This window comes from Jaculus jaculus, chromosome 14 (assembly GCF_020740685.1).
Source record: "Jaculus jaculus isolate mJacJac1 chromosome 14, mJacJac1.mat.Y.cur, whole genome shotgun sequence".
Lineage (NCBI taxonomy): Eukaryota > Metazoa > Chordata > Mammalia > Rodentia > Dipodidae > Jaculus > Jaculus jaculus.
In genome coordinates, this window is record NC_059115.1 from 63,066,487 (window position 1) to 63,088,955 (window position 22,469).

A 22,469-nucleotide genomic window follows, 5' to 3' on the forward strand; every position below is an offset into this window, starting at 1 on the left:
ATATTAATCATAAAATAAAAAATCTGTGGTATGGAAAGTTTCCACTACTTAAGGACACATGAGACTGATTTCTTGACTGCTAAATCAGTACTTTTCAAAAAAAAAAATTACCTTTCAAATTTCAAGTTACATAAAGAAAGGTTGCATTGTACTGGGACAAATGTTAGTTTTGGGGGGAAAAGAACAAAAAGCTATCTCCACATCCTTGCTTACACGAACATTCATTCCTGAAGGTTCAGAGCACAAGTCCAGTGGTCAGGATGTGAGGACTCAGCCGGGTCATGGGTCAAAACTTTGATCTTTGGTTTGGTGTAAGATTTTAGACAAACTGCTTGATCTTTCTGAGCTCTTGTGTCTTCAGCTGTGCAGTGGCGAGTGATCCCAGGGCCTGCTCCCGGGACTCGGGGTCAGGGGAGGCAGCGCAGGGAACACGTAGCCAGTACATGGAGCACGCATGCGCTGTGGCTGCACATAGGAACCTTATGATCAGTACTCAGGAAGTTAAACAAAGCCATAAAATCCTAGGCGAGAACCTGCAACAACTTTATAATGTAAGATCAGACAACGGAAGAAAAAAGTGAACCTAGCTGACTACTCAAAAAAATGTAAACCCCTAAATGATGTTGAAAAGCAAATTAGAAAAGGATTGACTATACATAATTAAAATTTGAATGTCCATAATTTATGGGGAGAATGCCTATAAATTAGAGTAACCAAATAAACAATCTTAACAGAAAAATGGGCAAAGGTTGTAGGGTACACAATATATCAAAAGAAATACAAAACACATAAAAAATGCTTAAGCTGGGCTGGAGAGATGGCTTAACCATTAAGGCTCTTGCCTGCTAAGCCAAAGGACCCAGGTTCAATTCCCCAGTACCCACATAAGCCAGATGCACAAGGTGGTGCATGCATCTGGAGGTCATTTGCAGTGGCTAGAGGCCCTGGCATACCCATTCTCTCTATCTGCCTCACTCTCTCAAATAAATGAATAAAAAATATTTAAAAAAATGCTTAAGCTTATTAATGATCACAAAAAGGTCAAATTGATAACAACTACTGCCTCATTTTGGAATTGGTTTAAAGTACATAGAAGGGACATTGTGAGAACTATAAGTTGATAGAACCTCTACCAGAACAATATTGTAGAAAGCTGTACAGTCAATATACTATTCTTACCATTTCAAGTTGTATTAGCTATTTCCTAAAATATTTACTTGAGTACACTAAAATATAAATGCAAGGATTTTTTTTTTTTTTTCAAGGTAGGGTCTCACTCTATCCCAGGCTGACCTGGAATTCACTATGGAGTCTCAGGGTGGCCTTGAACTCAGCTAACGGTGATCCTCCTACCTCTGCCTTCCGAGTGCTGGGATTAAAGACGTGTGCCACCATGCCCAGCTAAATGCAAGGATTTTTACTATGTCATTGTGTGTATATGAAGATGATTCATCAGTAGAATTCATTAAATGAATTAGGATCATTGTGAACAGTACAATACCACATGTATCCATAGAAAAAGTGAGATATGTAAAACATATGAAAAATTAACCACAATATTTTTTAATGTACTTTTAAAAAAAGAATTTAAGTCAAATAATAGTATGTATAATATGAATTTGTAAATAAAATAATACAATGATATGGGTGCATAGGAAAAATCTGTAATCAGAAAAAATGAAATCATAAAATTTTACTTTTGAGCACAATTTTCTTAATTCCTTAGTCTGAGAAATGTTTTTCGATTAGGAAAACACTTTCCATGTTTTTTTCCTTAATTTTTTAACTCAGCTATTCTGAAATTTGATGCAAAATAATTTTAGCATGGGTTTTTCTTTACAGTTGTTGAAAAGCTCAGAGAAATGATGGAAGAAATTGAAAATGCAATTAACACTTTTAAAGAAGAGCAGAGGCTGATGTATGTTTTAAACTCATTTTAATATAAAGTCTTACCTTTATTTTCCAGTAGCACATGTTGCAATAAGTATACTAAGAGTTTTATACAGAAGCAAATAATATTGTTTTCTTGAGTTTAGATGGGTTTTAATGTTTGAAGTGAATTTTCATTCATATTTGGAAACTAGAAAATTGCAAGGAAGAATTTGAAAGATTGGATTTTTTTGAGGAGACAAATACCTTTTAAAATTTAGATTTATAGGGGCTGGAGAGATGGCTTAGTGGTTAAGTGCTTGCCTGTGAAGCCTAAGGACCCTGGATCAAGGCTCAATTCCCCAGGACCCATGTAAGCCAGATGCATAAGGTGGTGCATGCATCTGGACTTCGTTTGCAGTGGCTGGAGGCCCTGGCGCGCCCATTCTCTCTCTCTCTCTCTCTCTCTCTGTCACTCTCAAATAAATAAGTAATAAAAAAATAAGATTTAGATTTATAGATGTTAGAAATGAAAGAGATGACGTGAGGAGTCAGGGGCAAATTTACGGGAAAGAGAAGGGCTAATGGGAATTGGTTAGTATATTCTTATTTAAACTTCATTTTTATTAATTTTAGATATGAAGAGCTTATAAAAGAAGAGAAAACAACTAGTAATGAGTTGAGTACCATATCAAGAAAAATCGACACATGGGCTCTGGGTAATTCAGAAACAGAGAAAGCATTCAAGGCAATCTCAAGCAAAGTTAGCCAGGTTCCCATAGATAAAGTGACGTGGAGCGCCCTTCCAGAAGAAGTGGTAGACTTTGAAAAGTTCCTTCAGCAAACAGGAGGGCGACAGGGTGGGTGGGACGATTTTGATCACCAGAACTTTGTGAAGGTGAGAAACAAATATAAAGGGAAGCCCGCATTTCTGGGAGAAGTACTGCAGCACCTCCCAGGAAGAACCCAGGATGAAGTTCGCCAACATGAACAATGGTATCAGAAGTTTCTGGCCCTAGAAGAAAGGAAAAAAGAGGTAATAATAATCATCATGTATTGATTGTTTATCGTATGTGTCTGTGTTCCAGGCACTAGGTTAAACTTGTTAACAGTGCTCTTAACTTTGCAACAGTTTCATAAAGTTCAGTCACCCATTCCAAGAAGAAACTGAGGCACTGAAAAGTTATGTAATTTTACCCAAATAGTAGAACTACAATTAGATTTCCTAAAGGTCATATATTGCTACCATAAGAAATTATACAATGGACCGTAACAATCCCGACTCGGAGCAAAACCTCCCGTGTCAGCTTTCTAGAACTGGTAATTTGGAGCCACTCAAGACTTTACCAGCAAAGCTCCTATTTTCTCTAGGAAATCAAGAGGCAGTAGGGGAAAAAAAAACACCACTTTGGACTATTAAAAGTTTCTTTGATATTTTTGAACTTTAGCCTCATTGCTTTAAGAAATTCAAGTTTTAGCTACCTAGCTATCCGAGAGAAAAAAGTTAACTCTCAATATTGCAAATATCCCAAAAGGTCCATTTTTGCAAAAATGTTAGCCTGGCATTGATTAGGTCAGGATGTCTCTCAACGCTGGCCTTGTTGCCATTTCATACTGAATGTCGCTGTTGTAGTGGGTTGTCCTGTGCATGACACGTGGTGAACATCTCCCGTGGCCTCCAGGCACTGCACGCTGCAACACTCCTTCACTGTGATCAGCAAAAATGTTTCGAGACATTACCAAATTTCCCTTGGAGAACCATGGTTTAGGTAGAAGGGATTAGCTAAAATTTTGAGGTGTTTTGTTGTGTATATTTTTTGTTTGTTTTGCTTTTGTTAGATTATGATGGACTTTACATGCTTGGTTTAACAAGAAGCACTTGTCTGTTTGACGGATGATATACCTAAGGAGTGTTAAAGAAAATATCCATGCATAGTTAAAGTTGTAGAGAAAGTAGTTGTGGCTTTTTTTTTTTAAATCCGATCTGAAATAAGCTGAAATTGGGAGATTGATTTGGTGAGTCTTAAGAAATATTTTCAAATATGTCATTTTTAAAGACTTAGTCACAAGCCATTAAGAATCATGTGGCTTTTCTTCAACAATACTGAAAATATGTAATGTTTAAAGGGTTACCTATGCCAACAAAATTATCACCACTTGGAAATGTGTAAGAAGTTACCAAGATATCAGTTATCACATACTGAGCCTCAGACCTAAGCAGAACTCAGGGATAGATTCTACAGTCTGTGCTTTACAAACTTCTCTGTGTTATTTGCTATGAGCAAGCATTTGGGGCCCCTCTTTCTAGAAAAAGGGATAGTGTTCCTTATAAACCACCCCAGTTCCAGGTTTACTATTACTTCTAACTAGTCTGTTTCCTGATGTTTGAGAATTGATTGGCTGTCAGGCTGGTGGAATGGTATGAAAGGGGAGGTGCCATGTACTGAAGGAGGACATATTCAAGGAAGATAGGGAACTGTGGGAAAGATACTAGAGTTCAGTTTGTATCTACTGAGCTCAAGATGTTGAACAGGGAATTTGCCATTTCTCTTTCCCAGTTCCTTTACTATAGCCTGTCTTTTGCGTAAATGATGGTAATGTGTTGTTTTCAGACATGCTGTGACCTTTCTAACTCTTCTTCCCATGGGGTATACCTCTGCTCTTGCTTTCCTCCTCCGTTGCCTGCTTTTCAAACTCTATCCCAATCAGATGCTACCTTCTTGCCCGTCTAAGCATGAGTGGTCTCCCTCAGGCTTTCAGTAACATGTCCTTTGTATTTCCCGTGATGTGCTATGCATGCCCATGTCATAGCCCACCTAATGCTATGCTGCTCAAAGTTGGTCCATGGACTGATACTGGCTGGCAAACCAGTATTCCTTTACAGTGAGATAAAGTTGCTTGAAAATCAGCCACCCAGTAAACACCATTTAGTGTTCACTGAAGAAAGAAGCACATTGATGCACATTCTGGCATGAATTCCTAATATTTTTGAGGACTGGCACTTGCAGTAACATTATCTATATGACATTTGGAATGGTTTAATTATGTATGAATTCTATTGTATTGCTTTGTATATAATATCCATTCCACTGGTTGTATTGAGTGAATGAGTGATACACTGTAAATAAAGTTGGAGAAATAGTTTACTGATGGGAGAAAAAGTAATGCAGAGATGCATTCTATGTGGCATAGAGAAGGTTGCTAGAATTTTAAATTATCTTCACATATCCTTATATATAGCTCTATTCTTTATTTTTTGCACAGTTATAAAACACTGTGTACCAGGCACTAACTCATTTAACTTTTATAACAAACCTGTGTAAAATTTACTCTCTGCCACTTTATAGATGAGCAAGAAGAGAACAGGTGATACCTAATGACAAAATCAAAATTTGGTTTCAAATAATCATAATCTGGCCTCAAGGCTCATGCTCTGCACTATTAAGTTTTTTTTGTTGTTTATTTTTATTTATTTATTTATTTATTTGAGAGCAACAGACACAGAGAGAAAGAGGCAGAGAGAGAGAGAGAAAGACAGAGAGAATGGGTGCACCCCCTTGTGCATCTGGCTAACGTGGGTCCTGGGGAATCGAGCCTCGAACCAGAGTCCTTAGGCTTCACAGGCAAGCGCTTAACTGCTAAGCCATCTCTCCAGACCCACTATAAGTTTTTTTACTTCCTCCTCTGATACCGGACACAAGAAGAATCACTTGGAAGTAGTCTAAGCCCCAGAAGCTAATGTAGAAATGGAGTGAATGGCAGGAGAGCGAGGTTACCCCTGCCAACAAAGCTGGAGGAGCATACGCATGAAGAGTTTTAGAAGATGCAGTAACTTGTTTAAATGTAAGTTTTTTTAAAAAAGTATTGGTTCAAAATGAAACCCAAAATCCTAGGCATCCATACCCTACCAATCATGATCTTTTTAGAAAGACGGAAATGAAGCTGTTTTATTTTAATATTTATTTGAGAGAGCACATGCCATGTGCATGTGTGCATATATGGTAGGGTCTCTTGCCACTGCATGTGACAAATTATGTGGGTACTGGGGATTCAAACCTGGGCTGGTTGGCTTTGGAAGCAAGTACCTTTAATTGCTGGGCCATCTCCCCAGCCTTTAAGTTGTATTTTAAATACTGCAAGCTATTTAAAATATATTTTTAATAATTTTAGTCCATTCAGAATTGGAAAACTAAAAAGCAGCAAAAGAAGGAGGAAATTTTCAAGTTGAAAGAAAAGGCAGACCATACATCTATGCTTTTTCATAACAAACCAGATAATCAAAAGCAAAAAGAGGAACAAAGAAAGAAACAGAAATTGGCAGTTGAAGCTTGGAAAAAACAGAAAAGTATAGAAATGTCAATGAAATTTGCATCCCAGTTAAAAGAAGAGGAAGCGAAGGAGAAAAGGCAGCAGAAAGAACGCCAGCGCCAGTCTAAGCTTAAATTACTCCTGGAAAGCTACACGCAACAGAAGAGAGAACAGGAAGAATTTCTGAGGCTTGAAAAGGAGATCAAGGAAAAGGCAGAAAGGGCAGAAAAAAGGAAGACGGCTGCTAATGAAATTTCCAGGTTTCAAGAAAGAGTGAGTAAATGGATTTTCTAAGTGATTTTAAGTATTATTTCTGAAGATACTACTTCTCAGATTCATTTCAACAGAAATCATTGAGTTTATTGTATACATGAGGCCTGTGCATGGCATCACAATGCCAAAGTAAGAAAGCTTTATGCTCTGACTTCTGATAAGTCCTATCCAGTGAGAAAGGTGTGTGTAAGAAGGAGATTTCAGTATAGAGCCATAAATAGGGTAGTGATTGAGGTGGACAGGGTACTTTAGGAGGTAGATATAAAGGGAGGGATTCTTACCAGAGCTGTGTGTTCAAGAGAAGGTGATGTGGGCTGGAAATATGGCTCAGAATTTAAGGCGCTGACCTAGAAAACCTAATGACCTTGGTTCAATTCCCCAGTACCCACATAAAACCAGATGCACAAAGTGGCGCATGCCTTTGGAGTTTATTTGCAGTGGCTAGAAGCCCTGGTGTGCCCATTCTCTCACCCCCGCTCTCTGTCTCTCTCACTCTTTCCTTGGACATGAGTAATAAATAAAATGAAGAGATGATGGTGCTCGAGTGAGACTTGAAGAAGGGGAAGGGAAGGAAAAGCTTGTCCCTTAGCAGGGACAGCGTAGCTAGGGGCTTGGGAAGAGCGCCAGCAGTGTGGTTTGCGGGGAAACTATCAACACTTCAGTATCTCATCTGTTTTCTTAAATCATTTCTGTTGTCTGTTTTCTTAGGATTTGCATAAACTTGAATTGAAAATTCTAGACAGACAGGCAAAAGAAGAGGAAAAGGCAGAGAAGCAAAGACGACTCGCAAAATTCAAAGAAAAGGTGCACTGTGCTGTGGCTGGTTTGTTGTTGAGACGACATTTTGCTGTGTAGCACAAGCTAATTTTGAACTTACTAGGCATGTGCCACCATGCCCACTTTTTAAAATATTTATGTGTTTATTTATTTGAGAGAGAGAATGAATGGGCATGCCAGGGCCTCTAGCCACTTTTTCCTGGCATATGTGGTTTCTGGGGAGACAAACCTAGGTCCTTAAGCTTTGCAGGCAAGTGCCTTAACCACTAAGGAATCTCTCCAGCCCCAGGTCCTGCTTTAATTTATCCTTATTTTTAAAATTTATTTTCTCAACTGCTATTTAGAAAAATAAAAAGTATACACATTAATGGGGTGCCATGTGATATTCATTGACTGCATGCATATGTTGTGTGATGTTTGAATCAGATTACACATAGCATTTCCTCAAATATTTATCTTTTCTGAATTGCAGAGACACCCAAAATCCTTTCTTCTGTCTTTCTGAAATGTTCCGTGTGTGATGTTACTGTGTGGTGGCATGTCTGAATTTCTCACTTTGACCTAACTCTATGCCTATCTCCCTGCTACTAATTATCCAAATTCCTGGAATTTAAGGAGATTGGCATAAAATATATTTTCCTTATATCTCATTATTATATTTACTTTAAATTTCATACTTTTATTTGAATTTATGTTTTTTAGGTTTTTTTTTAAAGTTTTATAGTGTGTATGTATATAGACACACCAGGGCCTCTGGCCACTGCAAATAAATTCCAGATGCATGTGCTACTTTGTGCATCTGGCTTTATGTGGGTACGAGGGAATTGAACCTGGGCCTACAGGCTTTGCAATCAAGTCTTCTTAACTGCAAAGCCATCTTTCTAGTCCTATCCTTAAAAATATATATTTTTTTTTATTTCAGAGAAAGAAAGAGAAATGGCCACATTAGGGCCTTTAGCCACTACAAACGAACTCCAGACACATGCACCACCTTGTGCATCTGGCTTTATATGGGTACTGGGGAAGTGAACTGGGTCCTTTGACTTTGCAGGCAAGCACTTTCAACCACCAAGCCATCTCTTCAACCCCTATCATTTTTTTTTTATTTTTTTTGTTTTTATTTATTTATTTGAGAGTGACAGACAGAAAGAGGGAGAGAGAGAGAGACAGAGAGAGAGAGGAGAGAGTGGGCGTGCCAGGGCTTCTAGCCACTGTAAATGAACTCCAGACGCGTGCGCCCCCTTGTGCATCTGGCTAACGTGGGTCCTGGGAAATTGAGCCTTGAACCAGGGTCCTTAGGCTTCACAGGCAAGCGCTTAACCGCTAAGCCATCTCTCCAGCCCAACCCCTATCATTTTTATGTGCAGTCTTTTCTTTCACCCTGAATTCCTTTTCTTTCTTCTTACTATTACTTCAGAGCCTGTTTTGTTTCTGTGGTAGCTGTGAGCATCTTATTGATAATACTCAAAATTAAAGATGGTTGTCTCAGGGCTGGAGATCCTCGGTGCATACCTGCGATGCACAAGGTGGCCCATTTATCTGGAGTTCATTTGCAGTGGCCTGAAGTCCTGCTGTGCCCATTCTCTCTCTCAAAATAAATTAATAAAATAATTTAAAAGATGGTGTCCTCGGCTAGATGTGATGGTGCATGTGTTTAATCTCAACACTCGAGGGACAGAGGTAGGAGGATCACTGTGAGTTTGAGGCCAGTCTGGGACTACAGAGTGAGTACCAGGTCATCCTGGGCTAGAGTGAGACCCTGCCTCAAAAACAACAATGAAAATGGTGTCCTCATAGAATAGGTAAATGCCTCACCACTGTTGTTTATCCTTGGGTTTTTATTGGCTATATCATTGTTACCCTTACATTACATTTCTCAGTAAAGCCAGAAGAAAATTGCTTAGTAGTTTATGAATAGTTTAATATCATTGGTATTTTTTAGCTATTTAAGTACAACTAGGAATTTGTTGTAAAAAAGATGCAGTTAATATTTTGCTGATGTCAAGTATATTTTTAAAACTTTTTAAACTGCTTTCTGTTACTAAGGACTTTTATTCACTTATTATGTAAATTAACTGGCACTGTTTTATTCCTGATTATAGGTTGAAAATAATGTTAGTAGAGATCCCACTAGGCTTTATAAACCTACCAAAGGTTGGGAAGAACGAACCAAAAAGATAGGACCAACAGGCTCTGGGCCACTTCTTCATATCCCACACAGGTAAAAAGAAGGTGATTCATTTATAGAAAGTTGATAACTGTATGTTCAATATCTTATGCCACTTTTGTTTGTTTGTTTTTTTGAGGTTGGTTATTACTGTAGTCCAAGCTGACCTAGAACTCACTCTGTTTCCCGGGCTGGTCTCAAACTCACAATGACGCTGTCACTTCTGCCTCCCAAATGCTGGGACTAAAGGTGTGCACCACCAAGCCCAGACACATTTTATGCCATTTCCATTTGTGGTTTACAATAGCAGATAAGGGAAATTTGAATATTTTTAAAGTTGTTTAATCAGATAGATTGTTTTAATTTTCCTACATATTCATAATTGCTTTTCTCTTTTTCTCTTTAGGGCTATTCCAAGCTGGAGACAAGGAATGTAGGGAAGAATATGAGACAGTGGAAAAGCTGTTCATTTGATGAGCATGTTCAGAGCACTGTTCTAGCTGGAGAGAGTGATTACCCGTGTTCTGTAAATAGCACTAGCTTAGTCAGGTTGGTCAATGTGCTGTATGTGGATCAAGAGGTCTGAAGTGTCTGTGGCATTGTCTGGATTTCTCGTTTATACTAAGAGGGTGTTTAAGGTCTGTGTTGCATAGTATTGGTATAAAAGGTATTTAAATAAGTATATGTTAAAACATTACTCCATTTAAATACTCTAAACATTTCAAAGACATTTTGTTTTTGTCAAAGCATACCAAGATAACTTAAGACAATCAGACTTTTTTAAGCCAAAATTTTGTAACTTTTTATAACTTGGACATAAGCTTGAGTAAAAAAAAAAAGTGAGTTGTGTTTTTTAAAGTGTTATGTGATATCGTAGTACTTTTTCTAAGTTTAACAAACTGGTAGTTGTTGTTATTGAATTTTTGTGCAATAAATATTTTTATCTGTTTAAAGCATGCTTTGTTTTATATAGAGAATATTTTAGAAATACCTTTCACCTCATATACTGTATTAATTATGTTACATCTTTTTGGTTGCCTTCAGCTGTTCTAAATTTCCTCTCAGCCTTTCTATGCATCACAGATTTATAAAATCTTTGTGTCTTTTACTTCTTACTGGCTGGTGGACTTTTCTTGTCTGCTTCAATTTATTTCAAAATGGGAAAATTCTTCGTTCTGAAACAGGCTAGATTTAGAGTACATTTTTTTCTTGATGAATTTCTTGACAAACATTTGACATGAAAAGTGAAAGGTTTTTTTACACATGAAAACACAAACTAATTCAGCTTTTCATATAAAATCTTGGGTCCTAACGTTAATTGGTTCTCATCTTATATGGAAGGTACCATGTACATAAAAATATAGGAAATTTATTTCTCAAAATTTGATCTTAAAATATCTTTAATTATAATTAATCCCTATAGGCTAAATGACTCAAAAAATTGCTAGGATGAGTACTCTGTAAATCTTTCCTTATGTAACAGTTAATATTTAAAGTATGTAGGGCCTAAGTTTTTGGAAGTAAATTCTGATTCTATACTTATGTAAATGAGAAAATTTACCAAAATGATCCTTATTTGGAAATGCCCATTTTTTCAAGTGGAGATATATAGATATCTATATCTATCTATCTATCTATAATTTATTTTGATTAGATATGGGCATATTTAGTTATGTAAACAACACATGTTGGTACCATCCTTTCCCTAATCCCTGCCCCTTTTCTGAAGTGGCCTTCCTTGCTAGGGATGCAGGTCAACCCCATGGGGATTATAGGTGTGCATTGTGGGCTAGCAGTCATGGGGAAGAGGCAATGTCTCTGTGCCAAATGTCCCAACTTGTGACTCTAACAATCTTTCTGCCCTCTCTTCCACAAAATTCCCTGAGCCATGTTGGGTGCATGTTGGTAGGTGTTGAGTGTCCTCATTGTCTCTCTCCATCACCCTCATGCTGATATCGAATTCACCAAGAAAACAGCACTCTTGCTTATTTCCCCAATTCCTCTGTGGTTTCAGCTGGGGCTGGGGTGGAATGTGCTGGATTGTTTCTCTCTTCAGGTCCCACTCCCATCTGAGAAAGAGAAGCAGATTCTCCAACAGAGAGTGGAGTCAGCACTAGTTAAATGGGATGACCATTATTAATTTAGAGAGAATTTAAAGGGCATAGACCCTCTTATAGCCCAAGATTAGTAGGAGCATGACAGTGGAAAGCAGAATTGTTATCTGGATATGATTGTGACTTGTTTCCCAGTTCCAGATATGGTTTCCTTTCCACTGAGCAGATCTGTTAGCCAATCCAAGAGCAGCTGGTTACCCACCAAGGCTGTGCGCCAGTATTGCACTTCTGTGAGTACCCTGCCAGGTTGTTTGCTTTTGAGTCATTTAGGCTTTGAGTTGCTCTGACAAATGTTGGCCACTTTCCCCCAGTAGCTCATGTAGCACCTTCTAGCACTAGATGGGCTAATTTTCTGGGGACTAGCTCTCTTCTGAATTCCAACCAGTTCTCCCCATGGTCCATGTCAAAAGTATATGGTGTCTTCAGTAGTGAGGTCTTACCATTAACCTCTGGTGGGTAATCAAGTGCTCTGACAGAAGTCTGTCTTGTTCGTTTTGGAAGATCAAGTAGGTCTCTCTGATCAACAGCTCACTGTGGATGTAAACCACATCCTGGTACAGGGAATTACAGGCCAGTGCCAAGGGAAAAGGAAAAAGAGAAGGAGAAATTTAAGGTTAGGCTTTGTCTCACCCTCTGCAGGGCCCTTCACCTCAGGTGCTTCCCCTAAGGTCCTCTTTAAGTTTCCACCTTTTAGTCTCACTTCCGGGATATAGGATTCTATGTTACCAGTTCAATTTGGGCTCTGTTTTGTGTGTCCCCCCCTCACACACAGCCTTCTCCTTCCCCCAAGCCCTGCTTTCCCTATTGTCCCAGCCTCAAGATGCCATTGGTTAATGAGACCATGCGATTATTGTCTTTCTGTGCTTGTGTGAGTTCACTTAGAATGATCTGTTCCAAGTTCAACCATTTTTCTACAAATTTCATTGTATCATTTTTTTTTTCTTACTGCTGAGTAGAATTCCATCATGTAGATATACCACATCTTGGTTACCCATTCATCCAATAATGGGCACCTGGGTTGAATCCAGTTCTTAGCTATTATGAATTCAGCAGCTAATAAAACATAGTTGAGCAAATGTCTCTGAACTGAAATGTGGAGCTTTTAGGGTAAATGTCCAGTAAGACAATTACAGGGTCTGTTTTGGTAACTCTATATTCATCCTTTTCAGGAGTCTCCATATTCATTTCCATAGTGACTGTGCCAGCTTACATTCCCACCAACAGTGAATGAGTGTTCCTATTTCTCTACATACTCACCAACATTTGTTTTTATTTGATTTTTTTAAATGTTTGCTATCCTTACTGGGGTAAGGTGGAATCTCATAGTTGTTTTAATTTGCATTTCTCTAATGGTTAGGGGTGTTGAATTTCTGGCCTCTACACACACTTACATATGCATATGCCCACATACATGTGAACATGCATACACATGCACGCACATCACAAATAATGCAAATAAGTGTAAAAATTTCTCTGAAAAATATCAGTCTAACTGAATGTGGAATAAATGAGGACTTTTTGAACATGGCACTTATTAAAAGATTTAAGATAAACAATATTTTTAGTTAGATATAGAAAAATGATGTCAAACATTTCTTATACTGGTACAAAAGCTACCATAAGAAGTTAAAAAATAAACACAGATGAAATGTTACAAACCACCTGTAAGTCCAATATGTTTTTTAAAAAAATATTCATACGTATTTTAAAATAGGTATAAAATGCATGCTAGTATGTCATAGTCATTTATTATTACATTGCATGTTTCCTTTGTTTTTATATAATCCAAACACCATTTAATAGCTAAAATAATATTTTTTTATCAGTTTGGTATGTCATATACCTCAAAGACTTGAGCAATTGATGCTTCTTAGCTAATACTATAGAGTGACATTTTACATGGGATTATATTCTCTCATGAACAAGCCAGACATCATACATGGTCACAATATTTCCTTACCTAGGTGGTATGTCTCCAAACAAATTCTACATAGTATTTTTTTTCTTCTTCCAGTTTTGGATCAAATTGTTCCTTGAGAAGAGAATCAGGAAATATTTGTCTTCCCTAATTTAAGGACTATGTTGATAAGAATTTTCTATCCATATGTGGAGTGTTAGTAGTTGATTCCAGCAAATTTAATGAGTATGATACAACTCCATTTTGATTACATTCATTTGTTGAAGGTGTGTGTGTGCATTCAGAAAGGAAGAGGAAAAAGAGAGGAAGGAGATAAGACATCTTGTAGTACTAATGAAAACTAGAGTGGGTGTATCTGAGGGGAAAAACTGTTAGCAGTATACCAAAGAAAGCTCTGACCTACAAGCTATTTGTTTATGGCACTGTTTTTGGTTGGTTGGTTTTGCTTTGCTTAAGATATATTGTTTGTTTTAAGTTGCCTTGGTTTATTGAAAAATTGTAACATCAGCCCTCAGATCACTTTTTTTAAGCAAATGCATTTTTTGTAATTTTCTATTTTTACTTACCATACAAAGTGTTAGGTTTCATTATGGCATTTTCAAACATAATTTATCTTTCTCTTTTTTTTTCTTTTTGGTTTTTCGAGGTAGGGTCTCACTCTAGTCCAGGCTGACCTGGAATTCACTATGTAATCTGAGGGTGGCCTGTGGTCCTCCTACCTCTGCCCCCTGAGTGCTGGGATTAAAGGCGCGCATCACCATGCCCAGCTCCATAATTTGTCTTTACCCTGTTCCCCCTCTTCTCTATCTGCTTGCTCCCTGCCTTCCTCTTAGGGTCTTCCACCTCACTAGCCTCCTTTCCACTTTTCATGTAGATATATTCTACTGTTCTCCCCTCCTTTCTCAAAACTTCCCCTTCTCTCATGGTTCCTTAAAGAATTATTTTTCTATGAAAACTAAAAATTAAAAGTATACCCTAATTTCTGTTAACTCAGTTGACTTTTAAAAACTTAGTTTGGACCTGATCCTTAGATTCATCTTCCTCCCTGTGACTGTCTCATAGATTCTTGGAGAATAGTGTATGAACAAGGCAACTTAAAACTCATCTTGTGAATCAAGTTTTATTGAAACAGCCATGACTCTTGGTTAGACATTGTCTATGGCTATTTTGAGTTATCATTGAGTTACAACTGCAGGCCTGAGTATCTGTGGCAGACTGTATGATCCACAAAGCCTAAACATTTTACTGATTGGCTTGCTTAAAAGAAAAACAAAAGCCGGGCTGGAGAGATGGCTTAGTGGTTAAGCACTTGCCTGTGAAGCCTAAGGACTCCGGTTTGAGGCTCGATTCCCCAGGACCCACGTTAGCCAGAAGCACAAGGGGGCGCATGCGTCTGGAGTTCGTTTGCAGAGGCTGGAAGCCCTGGCGCACCCATTCTCTCTCTCTCTCTATTTGCCTCTTTCTCTCTCTGTCACTTTTAAATAAATAAATAAAAATAAACCAAAAAAAATTTAAAAAAAAACCCAAAAACCTGGGAGATATGTTATCAGTAAGTATAGAGCACCTACACCTACTATAGATCAGTTAAGGACTGAAAGAAGCTAACAATATACAGATTTTTTGAGAAAATGAGAACAGCACTGTTTAAATATATTACCATTTTATAACTTTACTAAGCAGGAAGCTATATCAGTATTTTAAACTATAAAATAATGAAGCATTAAAGGAAATACATTAGGAATTATATGTAGACTCTTACATTGTCTAATTAATTACCTTTAGGTAAAGTTTAATTCTTGCTAGGCAGACATGTTTGCATGCAGTGCCTCCTGTTCCTCATTCTGTGCTTTGATTGTTTGGCTTTTAGCAATTCCACACTGTATTTTTTGGCACTTTGTTTTCTGGGGCTGTTACCTCAGCTTCTTGAGATCAGCCAATGCTTCATCTTACTCTTCTAATCCTTACCATCCTTGAGCTCCTCAGTACAGTGCTTTGGTATTCGAGGGCTCCTCTTTGAGAGCCTTCGAACAACTGTCGATTGTCTCCTGCACATTTGATATTGTTAGTTACAAGTACCAATATTCAGAATATATCGTGAATTTATAGGTCCCAGTCTGGTATATCTGCTTTCTCAGTAACAGTCTCTGAACTATTCACTATAACTTAAAAACCTTTGAAAATCTTTAGAAATCATCTCTCAGCTCTGGAATTTGAAAAAAGCCCAATATTTTACTTACTTACTTATGTATTTATCTGTGAGAAAGAGGAAGGGGGTGGGGAGAGAATGGGCCTCTAGCCACTGCAAACAAACTCCAGACTCATGTGCCACCTTGTGCATCTGGCTTTACATGGGTCCTGGGGACTCAAACCTGAGTTCTTTGGCTTTACAGGTAAGTGTCTTAAGCGCTAAGCCATTTCTTCAGCCCAAAGGTCCAATATTTTAAGTCTCAGTTATTAATAAAGTTTTACCTACATTTTTAAATACCCTATCTGCACCCTGAGGGAAATCTAGACCATCACCAAAGCCATCTTTTGGAACCACTCTCCAATTACCCCCTTTCAACTCTTTACATTCTGCATTAACTCACAATTTGGTAGGTTTTTCACCATTCACTTACACATTTTCACGTATCTTTGCCACATCTATTTCTTTAATTAATTGATCAAACACCATATTTCCTATCCAAATGGGTTCAAACTGTTGTGATAAAGAATTGGTAACCATTTGCATTGGCCTGCATTTACCGTGCTTAGCAAACCCATCTGATCATGCTTATATCTCAGAAATTTTCATCATCGGATTTCTCAACAGATACCTTTTTCACGTGTCCCATTCTGATTTGAAAAGTCTGAACTTTAAATTATAAAATTTCTTAGTTCCGAGGAAAAGATATCTGTTAAAATGGAGTTTCTCAGTTGTGTATCCAATGTCTTTTCTGCCCTGTACACAATGCATGAGAATTTCTTTCAGTCTTAGGAGCAATATCTGCAAACAATTCTAATATAGTACAATTAGTCCAACTCATTCTCACGGTGTACATGTTAAAGGGTTTGGCTTCCTGGGATAGGCTCAGTATCACAACTTGCATACATGCTTGGAAGGATGAGAATATGCTGCAAAAATGGCAAATCAAACTCCTTAAATTGCACTTTAAAAATAACTAGAAGTCTATTATTTCTTTTTTTTGTGTGTGTTCAAGTAATGGATAATAGGTTGAGCTTTCCTTGTTGTTCCAAAATGATTCCAACAACATGAATTTTTAAAAGAAAATGATGCAAGCATCATCACACACATGAACTTGTAAGCTATGTCTGTAAGACGTGTATATTGTATGTATGCAGAGGCTCCTACACCTAGGAATGGAGTCATGTCTTCTCAAACCCCATAGTTGAGTTAAAAATATTTAAAGAAGCATTTAGTAAAATTAACACCTACCAAACATAGGTTGGCAAAACTATAGTCACATGTAAGGGGTCCTGGCTGACTTCAGGCCCCAAGCCCACCATCTAGAGAGAGTATCCTACTGCATATCACTAGCATGGAGAAAGATGAAAATTCATGTTGTCTACTGAAATCATCATAAATTGAGGATCATCTGTACATTAAGTGGTTCATAATATTATAAACATCAGAAACATTTCTGCACTTTTGTAGTGTTAATTATTTAGAACTTATCTCTACAGTTTTAATCTGTAGGTTTAGTTTCCCTATCCTTTAGCTTAAAATTGTGATCCTCTCAAAATGTGTCTTTGCAAATTTATAGTGATTCATTCCCAGTGTCAGCTTTACCACCGTTAGATCCCTTATTTTTTGTTAGCATACAAAGAAATATGTTTCACTGTATTCACTGTAAAATTTTCACGCACATACATCTTTCTACTTTGTTACCACCCTCCCATGCACCTTGTTACTTCATTACTACCAAACGTGGGACAAGCACAGAAGTTCTCATGAAGGGATTTATGGACTCAACTTATTAAGACTTGTGAAGCATCTTCCAACCTTTTACGACTTGGGGTAGGAGATCGGGTCGTGCATCGTCTGGGGTATAAACAGGGAGAGGGGAAGGTACTATAATGAGATTTTTTTTTTTTTCCGGTTGACCGTGCACAGTTCCCACGGTCAGCGCGGTTAGCGTCACGCACGCCCGGGCCGCGCGCGTGCGCAGGGGAAGCGTTCCAGCGTGGCCTTCGCCAAGTACTTCCGGGTCGCGGCGGGAGTCGCTTCCGGGAGCAACATGGCGGCCGCGGAGGACGAGCGGCCGGCGGGGAGCGGCGAGGGCGAGCGGCTGGATTTCCTGCGGGACCGGCACGTGCGGTTCTTCCAGCGCTGCCTCCAGGTCCTGCCCGAGCGCTACTCGTCGCTGGAGACCAGCAGGTAACTCGGGTCGGCGCCGCGGGGCCTGCATGGAGCCGCCCGCTCGTCCCCCGGAGCCTGGGCGGGCGGCGGGAGCGTCTCGCGTCTCCCCTAGCCGCCTTTGCCCAGCCAGTCCCCTCTCCGCGCCGTGCGCGTCTTCAGCCTTCCCCGCACAGCCTGTGCTCACCGGGCTTCCGTGCTGACGAGCAGGAAAGGGCACAACGCCCAGCGTCCGTCGCTCGTCGCCCCTGCCTGCCTTCCCTCTGCAGTCTCGAACTCCCAGCCCGAGGGAGCCACGCGCCTCGCACGGTGGCGCATCCCGCGGGGGCCCCTCGAGGCTCCTCCGTGTCGGCCGGCGCTGCGGGCCGCGGCCTGGCCGGGCGTGTGACTCACCGTCGCGGCGGGCCCACCCAGCCAGCCAGCCAGCCAGCCAGCCAGCCACCCTCCGGGGTGCCGTGCGCTCCGCAGTGCCGTGCTTTCAAAGACGGCTCCCGGCCCGGCTAGCACGGGACGTTGCGTTTTTGCGCTGTGGTCGCCCCACGCCCTCCGAACTCTCGAGCTTCTCTCCGGTGTCATTTGAACACTGCACGGCTGGCTCGGCTTGGAGAGTTTCGCAGGTCGCTTCTGCAACACCGCAGTCCAGAGGTGGCATTTACCGTGATAGGCGCTGAAAGGCAAGAGTTTTCAGTAGGCTGTGTGTTAGAATAGGGCTCGTGGGAGTGGACGGCAGGCACGTGTACCTAATCCAGATTTCTTTTGAGGCCTTCCTTCATCACCACCTGACATACTTCTTGGCTTATTTAATAACTTGTTATTATTTGCCACAGTGGGTCTGCCGTGTCCGGTTTGGTAGCCACTAGTCACATTTGCCTCAATTTGAATTAAATCCGATATAAAATTCAATTTCTCTGTTGGAATACCTACCACATTTTAAGTGCTCAGTCCCCATATTTAGTAACTGGCCAGTATTTCAATGTTTTGCAGCATCTCACCAAGTCCTGGAAGACACCACTGCATAAAGACCTTGAATAATAACCGGTTGGTGTCTAGCATATAAAAACAAATTAAAGAAATATTTATTGAATAATGTGAGCTGAGCCCTGAAGCATGAACAGATTATGTAAAAAGAAAAAGTGAAATGTTATTTATACTCTTTCTTCCATTCATAGCTCCTGGTAATTGGTATGCAGAGCCTATACTTAAACTTTAAAGGAAGATTTCCAGGGGTAGGGAATGTGGTTCAGTGCTGAGGGCCCTAGGTTCCACCCCTTACAGTGGACAAGGGGGAGATCCAAATCTTAAACCATGGATGTGGATATCATGGTGGGATGTTTAAAAAAAATGGCAATTAATATTTTAGGGGGACTAATTGCATATGATTTTATGAAGTCATCTGTCCTTTCATTGAATTGTGTTAATTACACACTTGAATAAGCTGTCATTGAAAGATCTATGGTTGCATCTTCAAAATGCCAAATATTTGACCTGTAAAATCCTGCCTTATGCAGAACAGTTTAGACTGGTGCGTGTTAGCAACACATCATGTCTACTCACAGTCTTAACAGTAAAAACTATCCGACTTACTGGATGATTCATTCAAAAACTTCAGTGTAACCATAGGATGTACACCAACCTCGGTTTATTGGTTGAGATGTTATAGTCACCTATGTCTACAGGGTTTCACTTGTATAAAATTTAAAAAATTAATTTTTAGATTTCTTGTGGCTCACTAATAAACCACATTAAAACATAGCTATATCAGATTTTGTAGGGTTTTATTTTGCATTATCTTTTTGTGATATGTTTGATTCATGATTGACCCTAAGTTGCTGTAGGTGCTGTGTTCTTTTTAAGGATAGACAAAAAATAGCTATATATTCATTCATTCACAAGGTCTCACTGTGTGACCTCAAACTCACAGTTCTTTTGTTTCTCTATCCTAAATGCCGAGGTTACAGTTATTTCACCACATTGGGCAAAATACCCCAATTCTTGGTCTCATGTTGAATTGGATACTTAGGAGGTACCTGATATCTTCTGTCCTGCTTTGGCAGAATTAATTCCGTGTTCCCATTTTTTTATAGTCTGACAATTAGAAATGATTTTTACTTTTCAAGTGATATGGACTTCATAAAAATAAGAATATTGTGTATTGAGTCATCTGGGATTTTTTATATTAAAAAAGGAATTAAAACAATTTTGAGCAGTGTGTTAAATGAGTTTAGTTAAACTGATATGGCATGAATGTGTAGTGTACTGTCAGGTCACGGTAGTGTTTAACAGTTTGGAAACATTGATATGTGTGAGTTAACCATGAATATCCACTGTCTGGTGACTTGCCATCACACATATTTGAAGTTCTTGACAGGATACAATGGCTTCTATGATCTGGCCCATGTTTCATCCGTATACTTGATTTCTACTACACTTCTCTTCTATTTTGAACCAAAGTTAGAGAACTAATTAAGGTTCTTTACCTCACAGCCACTTATCCACTTTCATTCCTTATTGTTCACTTACAGTATACTATTTGCAACAGAGTACTGAAACATCCTCTAATAATATTTCTTTTAAAAATTTTTTTGTTTATTTTTAATTATTTATTTATTTGAGAGCAACAGAAAAAGAGGCAGATAAAGAGAGAGAGAATGGATTGCGCCAGGGCCTCCAGCCACTGCAAGCGAACTCCGGATGTGCACGCCCCCTTGTGCATCTGGCTAACGTGGGTCCTGGGGAACCAAGCCTCGAACCAGGGTCCTTAGGCTTCACAGGCAAGCATTTAGCCACTAAGCCATCTCTCCAGCCTTAATAATATTTATTTCTGAGGTTACTAAGAAGCCTTCTCTGAATCCATTTCACTTCAAGTTGAGTTAATTGGACACTTTCATAGTGAATGTCACCCAGGGAATGTCACCATCATTGTATGTACCCACTGGAACTGTGGTCAGGAGGTCTTAGCATTGCCTGGGAGCTTGTTATAAATGTGGCACCTAGACCTTCACAATCAGAATCTGCATCTTATAAAATCTAAGACAAGTCATTTTTACTTTAGAGTTGTAATAATCTCTTGGCACAGTTATTTCTCCTGTTGGGCAGTCACAAATTTTAGCATGCACTAAACCACCTGGGATACTGCTCTTGCTATAGACTTTTAAACTCATGGTGTGGATTTTGGGAGGCTGCAGGAATGTGTACCTTTATAAGCACATTTGGCAGTTATTAAGAGTCTCCACAGCACCGCCTTTAATCCCAGTACTTGGGAGGATCACCTTGAGTTCGAGGCCACCCTGAGACTACATAGTGAATTCTAGGTCATCCTGCGCTAGAAAACCCTACCTAGAAAAACAAAAAACAAAACAAAACAAGCCTCCCACAGTCTCTCTAAAACCTCCACTGCTAGACTCTGATACAATAGAAAGAAGGGAAGAACACATTAGTGTTAGAATGATAGGCATTCGAAAGATTGCAACATAGTGTACATAGAGAAGAATGCAAGGGCATGAGAACAGAAAAACTAGTTGTATTGAAAAACATAAAACTATAAACCAGTTCTTAGAACACTCCAAGGTTAAGTGTACCCACATCTTTGTTACTTAATTCATTGAATTTTTGAGTGCATACCATGAACAAAGTCAACTTTCTTGAGGCATAGTTATTGCTGAGGACAGTGATTTTCACATTTGGCTGCTGCACTACTGAGATTTTTCCAGTGTTGAAAGCATATTGTTGAGCTGAGCATGGTGTTGCCCATCTTTAATCCCAGCACTTGGGAGGCAGTGGTAGGAGGATTGCCGAGAGTTTGAGGCCACCCTGAGACTATGAAATCTAGGTCAGCCTGAGCTACCTCAAAACACACACACACACATTGTTTCAAAGAACAAATATTCCTTTGGAAGCAGGGGAAACATGGGTAACCAAGTATCTGGAGAAAAGACCTGTAGTGTAATTAAAGCTTAAGGTCATTGTTATTCCTGTCCTTGCAAATCAAAGCAGACACAAATAGTAGTGCTTGTTGTAAGCAAGTAAATTATGTCATATTTACTTCATTATTGAAAGATAAGACTTAGTTAGAAAAGGTTAAATATCCTGCTCAGGGTCACATGTCTAGAAATTGTCCAAAGCAGAATTTCAATGCAGCTCATTTGGTTACAGATTGAGTGCTGAATTGCTCTGCAACAGTGCTTCCCACTGCCCTTAATAAGCTAGATGTCAGTGGGTTGTTAGAATTAAATTGTGATCATATATGAACAGTTCCCTAGTTCAATGTCCAGTACATGGTCATAGTCTCTCAACAGTGTAAGTTTCATGAATATCATTATTTATATCAATATCTCCTTAAGTTGGAATTAAATTACCTACTGATCTGTCTTATGTATGTCAGTCTTTTCCACCAGGAATTACAGAGAGGATTATGCCATTATAAAAAACAATGACTATTTTTGTATTTTTCCTAAAGCTGGTGATACCATTGAATATGCAGAAGCACGGTTAAAGTATTATATACCATAGCTGCCTTAGGTCATCAGGGCTTGTTTTTTTTCCCCTGGAACCTTCTTGAACACATTATAACATATATCAGGTGTCTCTGCCGTGAGAGTTTATAACAGTTAAAGCCTGGTATGATGGGGTGCACCTTTAATCCCAGCCCTCAGGAAGCTGAGGTAAGAGTATCACTGAGTTCTCAAG

General features: G+C 39.1%; 2 protein-coding genes and 1 pseudogene across 4 annotated transcripts in view; 2 read left to right on the forward strand and 1 right to left on the reverse strand.

Annotated features, from left to right (window-relative positions):
- The window catches only part of Ccdc112 (coiled-coil domain containing 112), a 32,622-nt gene extending 22,047 nt beyond the window's left edge, over positions 1-10,575 (forward strand). Inside the window, exons 5-10 of one of the 2 annotated variants that reach the window (XM_045133833.1) lie at positions 1,843-1,918; positions 2,506-2,905; positions 6,040-6,450; positions 7,159-7,254; positions 9,330-9,448; positions 9,801-10,575. In XM_045133833.1, coding sequence (XP_044989768.1) covers positions 1,843-1,918; positions 2,506-2,905; positions 6,040-6,450; positions 7,159-7,254; positions 9,330-9,448; positions 9,801-9,831 — 1,133 coding nt within the window. In that variant the 3' untranslated portion in view covers positions 9,832-10,575. The remainder of the gene's footprint in view (positions 1-1,842; positions 1,919-2,505; positions 2,906-6,039; positions 6,451-7,158; positions 7,255-9,329; positions 9,449-9,800) is intronic. The other variant, XM_045133834.1, reaches the window with a different exon arrangement.
- Positions 10,576-15,866: 5,291 nt separating this feature from the next.
- LOC123454662 lies at positions 15,867-16,467 on the reverse strand (annotated as a pseudogene).
- A 1,197-nt stretch (positions 16,468-17,664) lies between these two features.
- Positions 17,665-22,469, forward strand: part of Pggt1b (protein geranylgeranyltransferase type I subunit beta) — a 34,084-nt gene continuing 29,279 nt past the window's right edge. Inside the window, exon 1 of one of the 2 annotated variants that reach the window (XM_004651568.3) lies at positions 17,665-17,804. In XM_004651568.3, the coding sequence (XP_004651625.2) occupies positions 17,665-17,804 (140 nt within the window). The remainder of the gene's footprint in view (positions 17,805-22,469) is intronic. The other variant, XM_045133795.1, reaches the window with a different exon arrangement.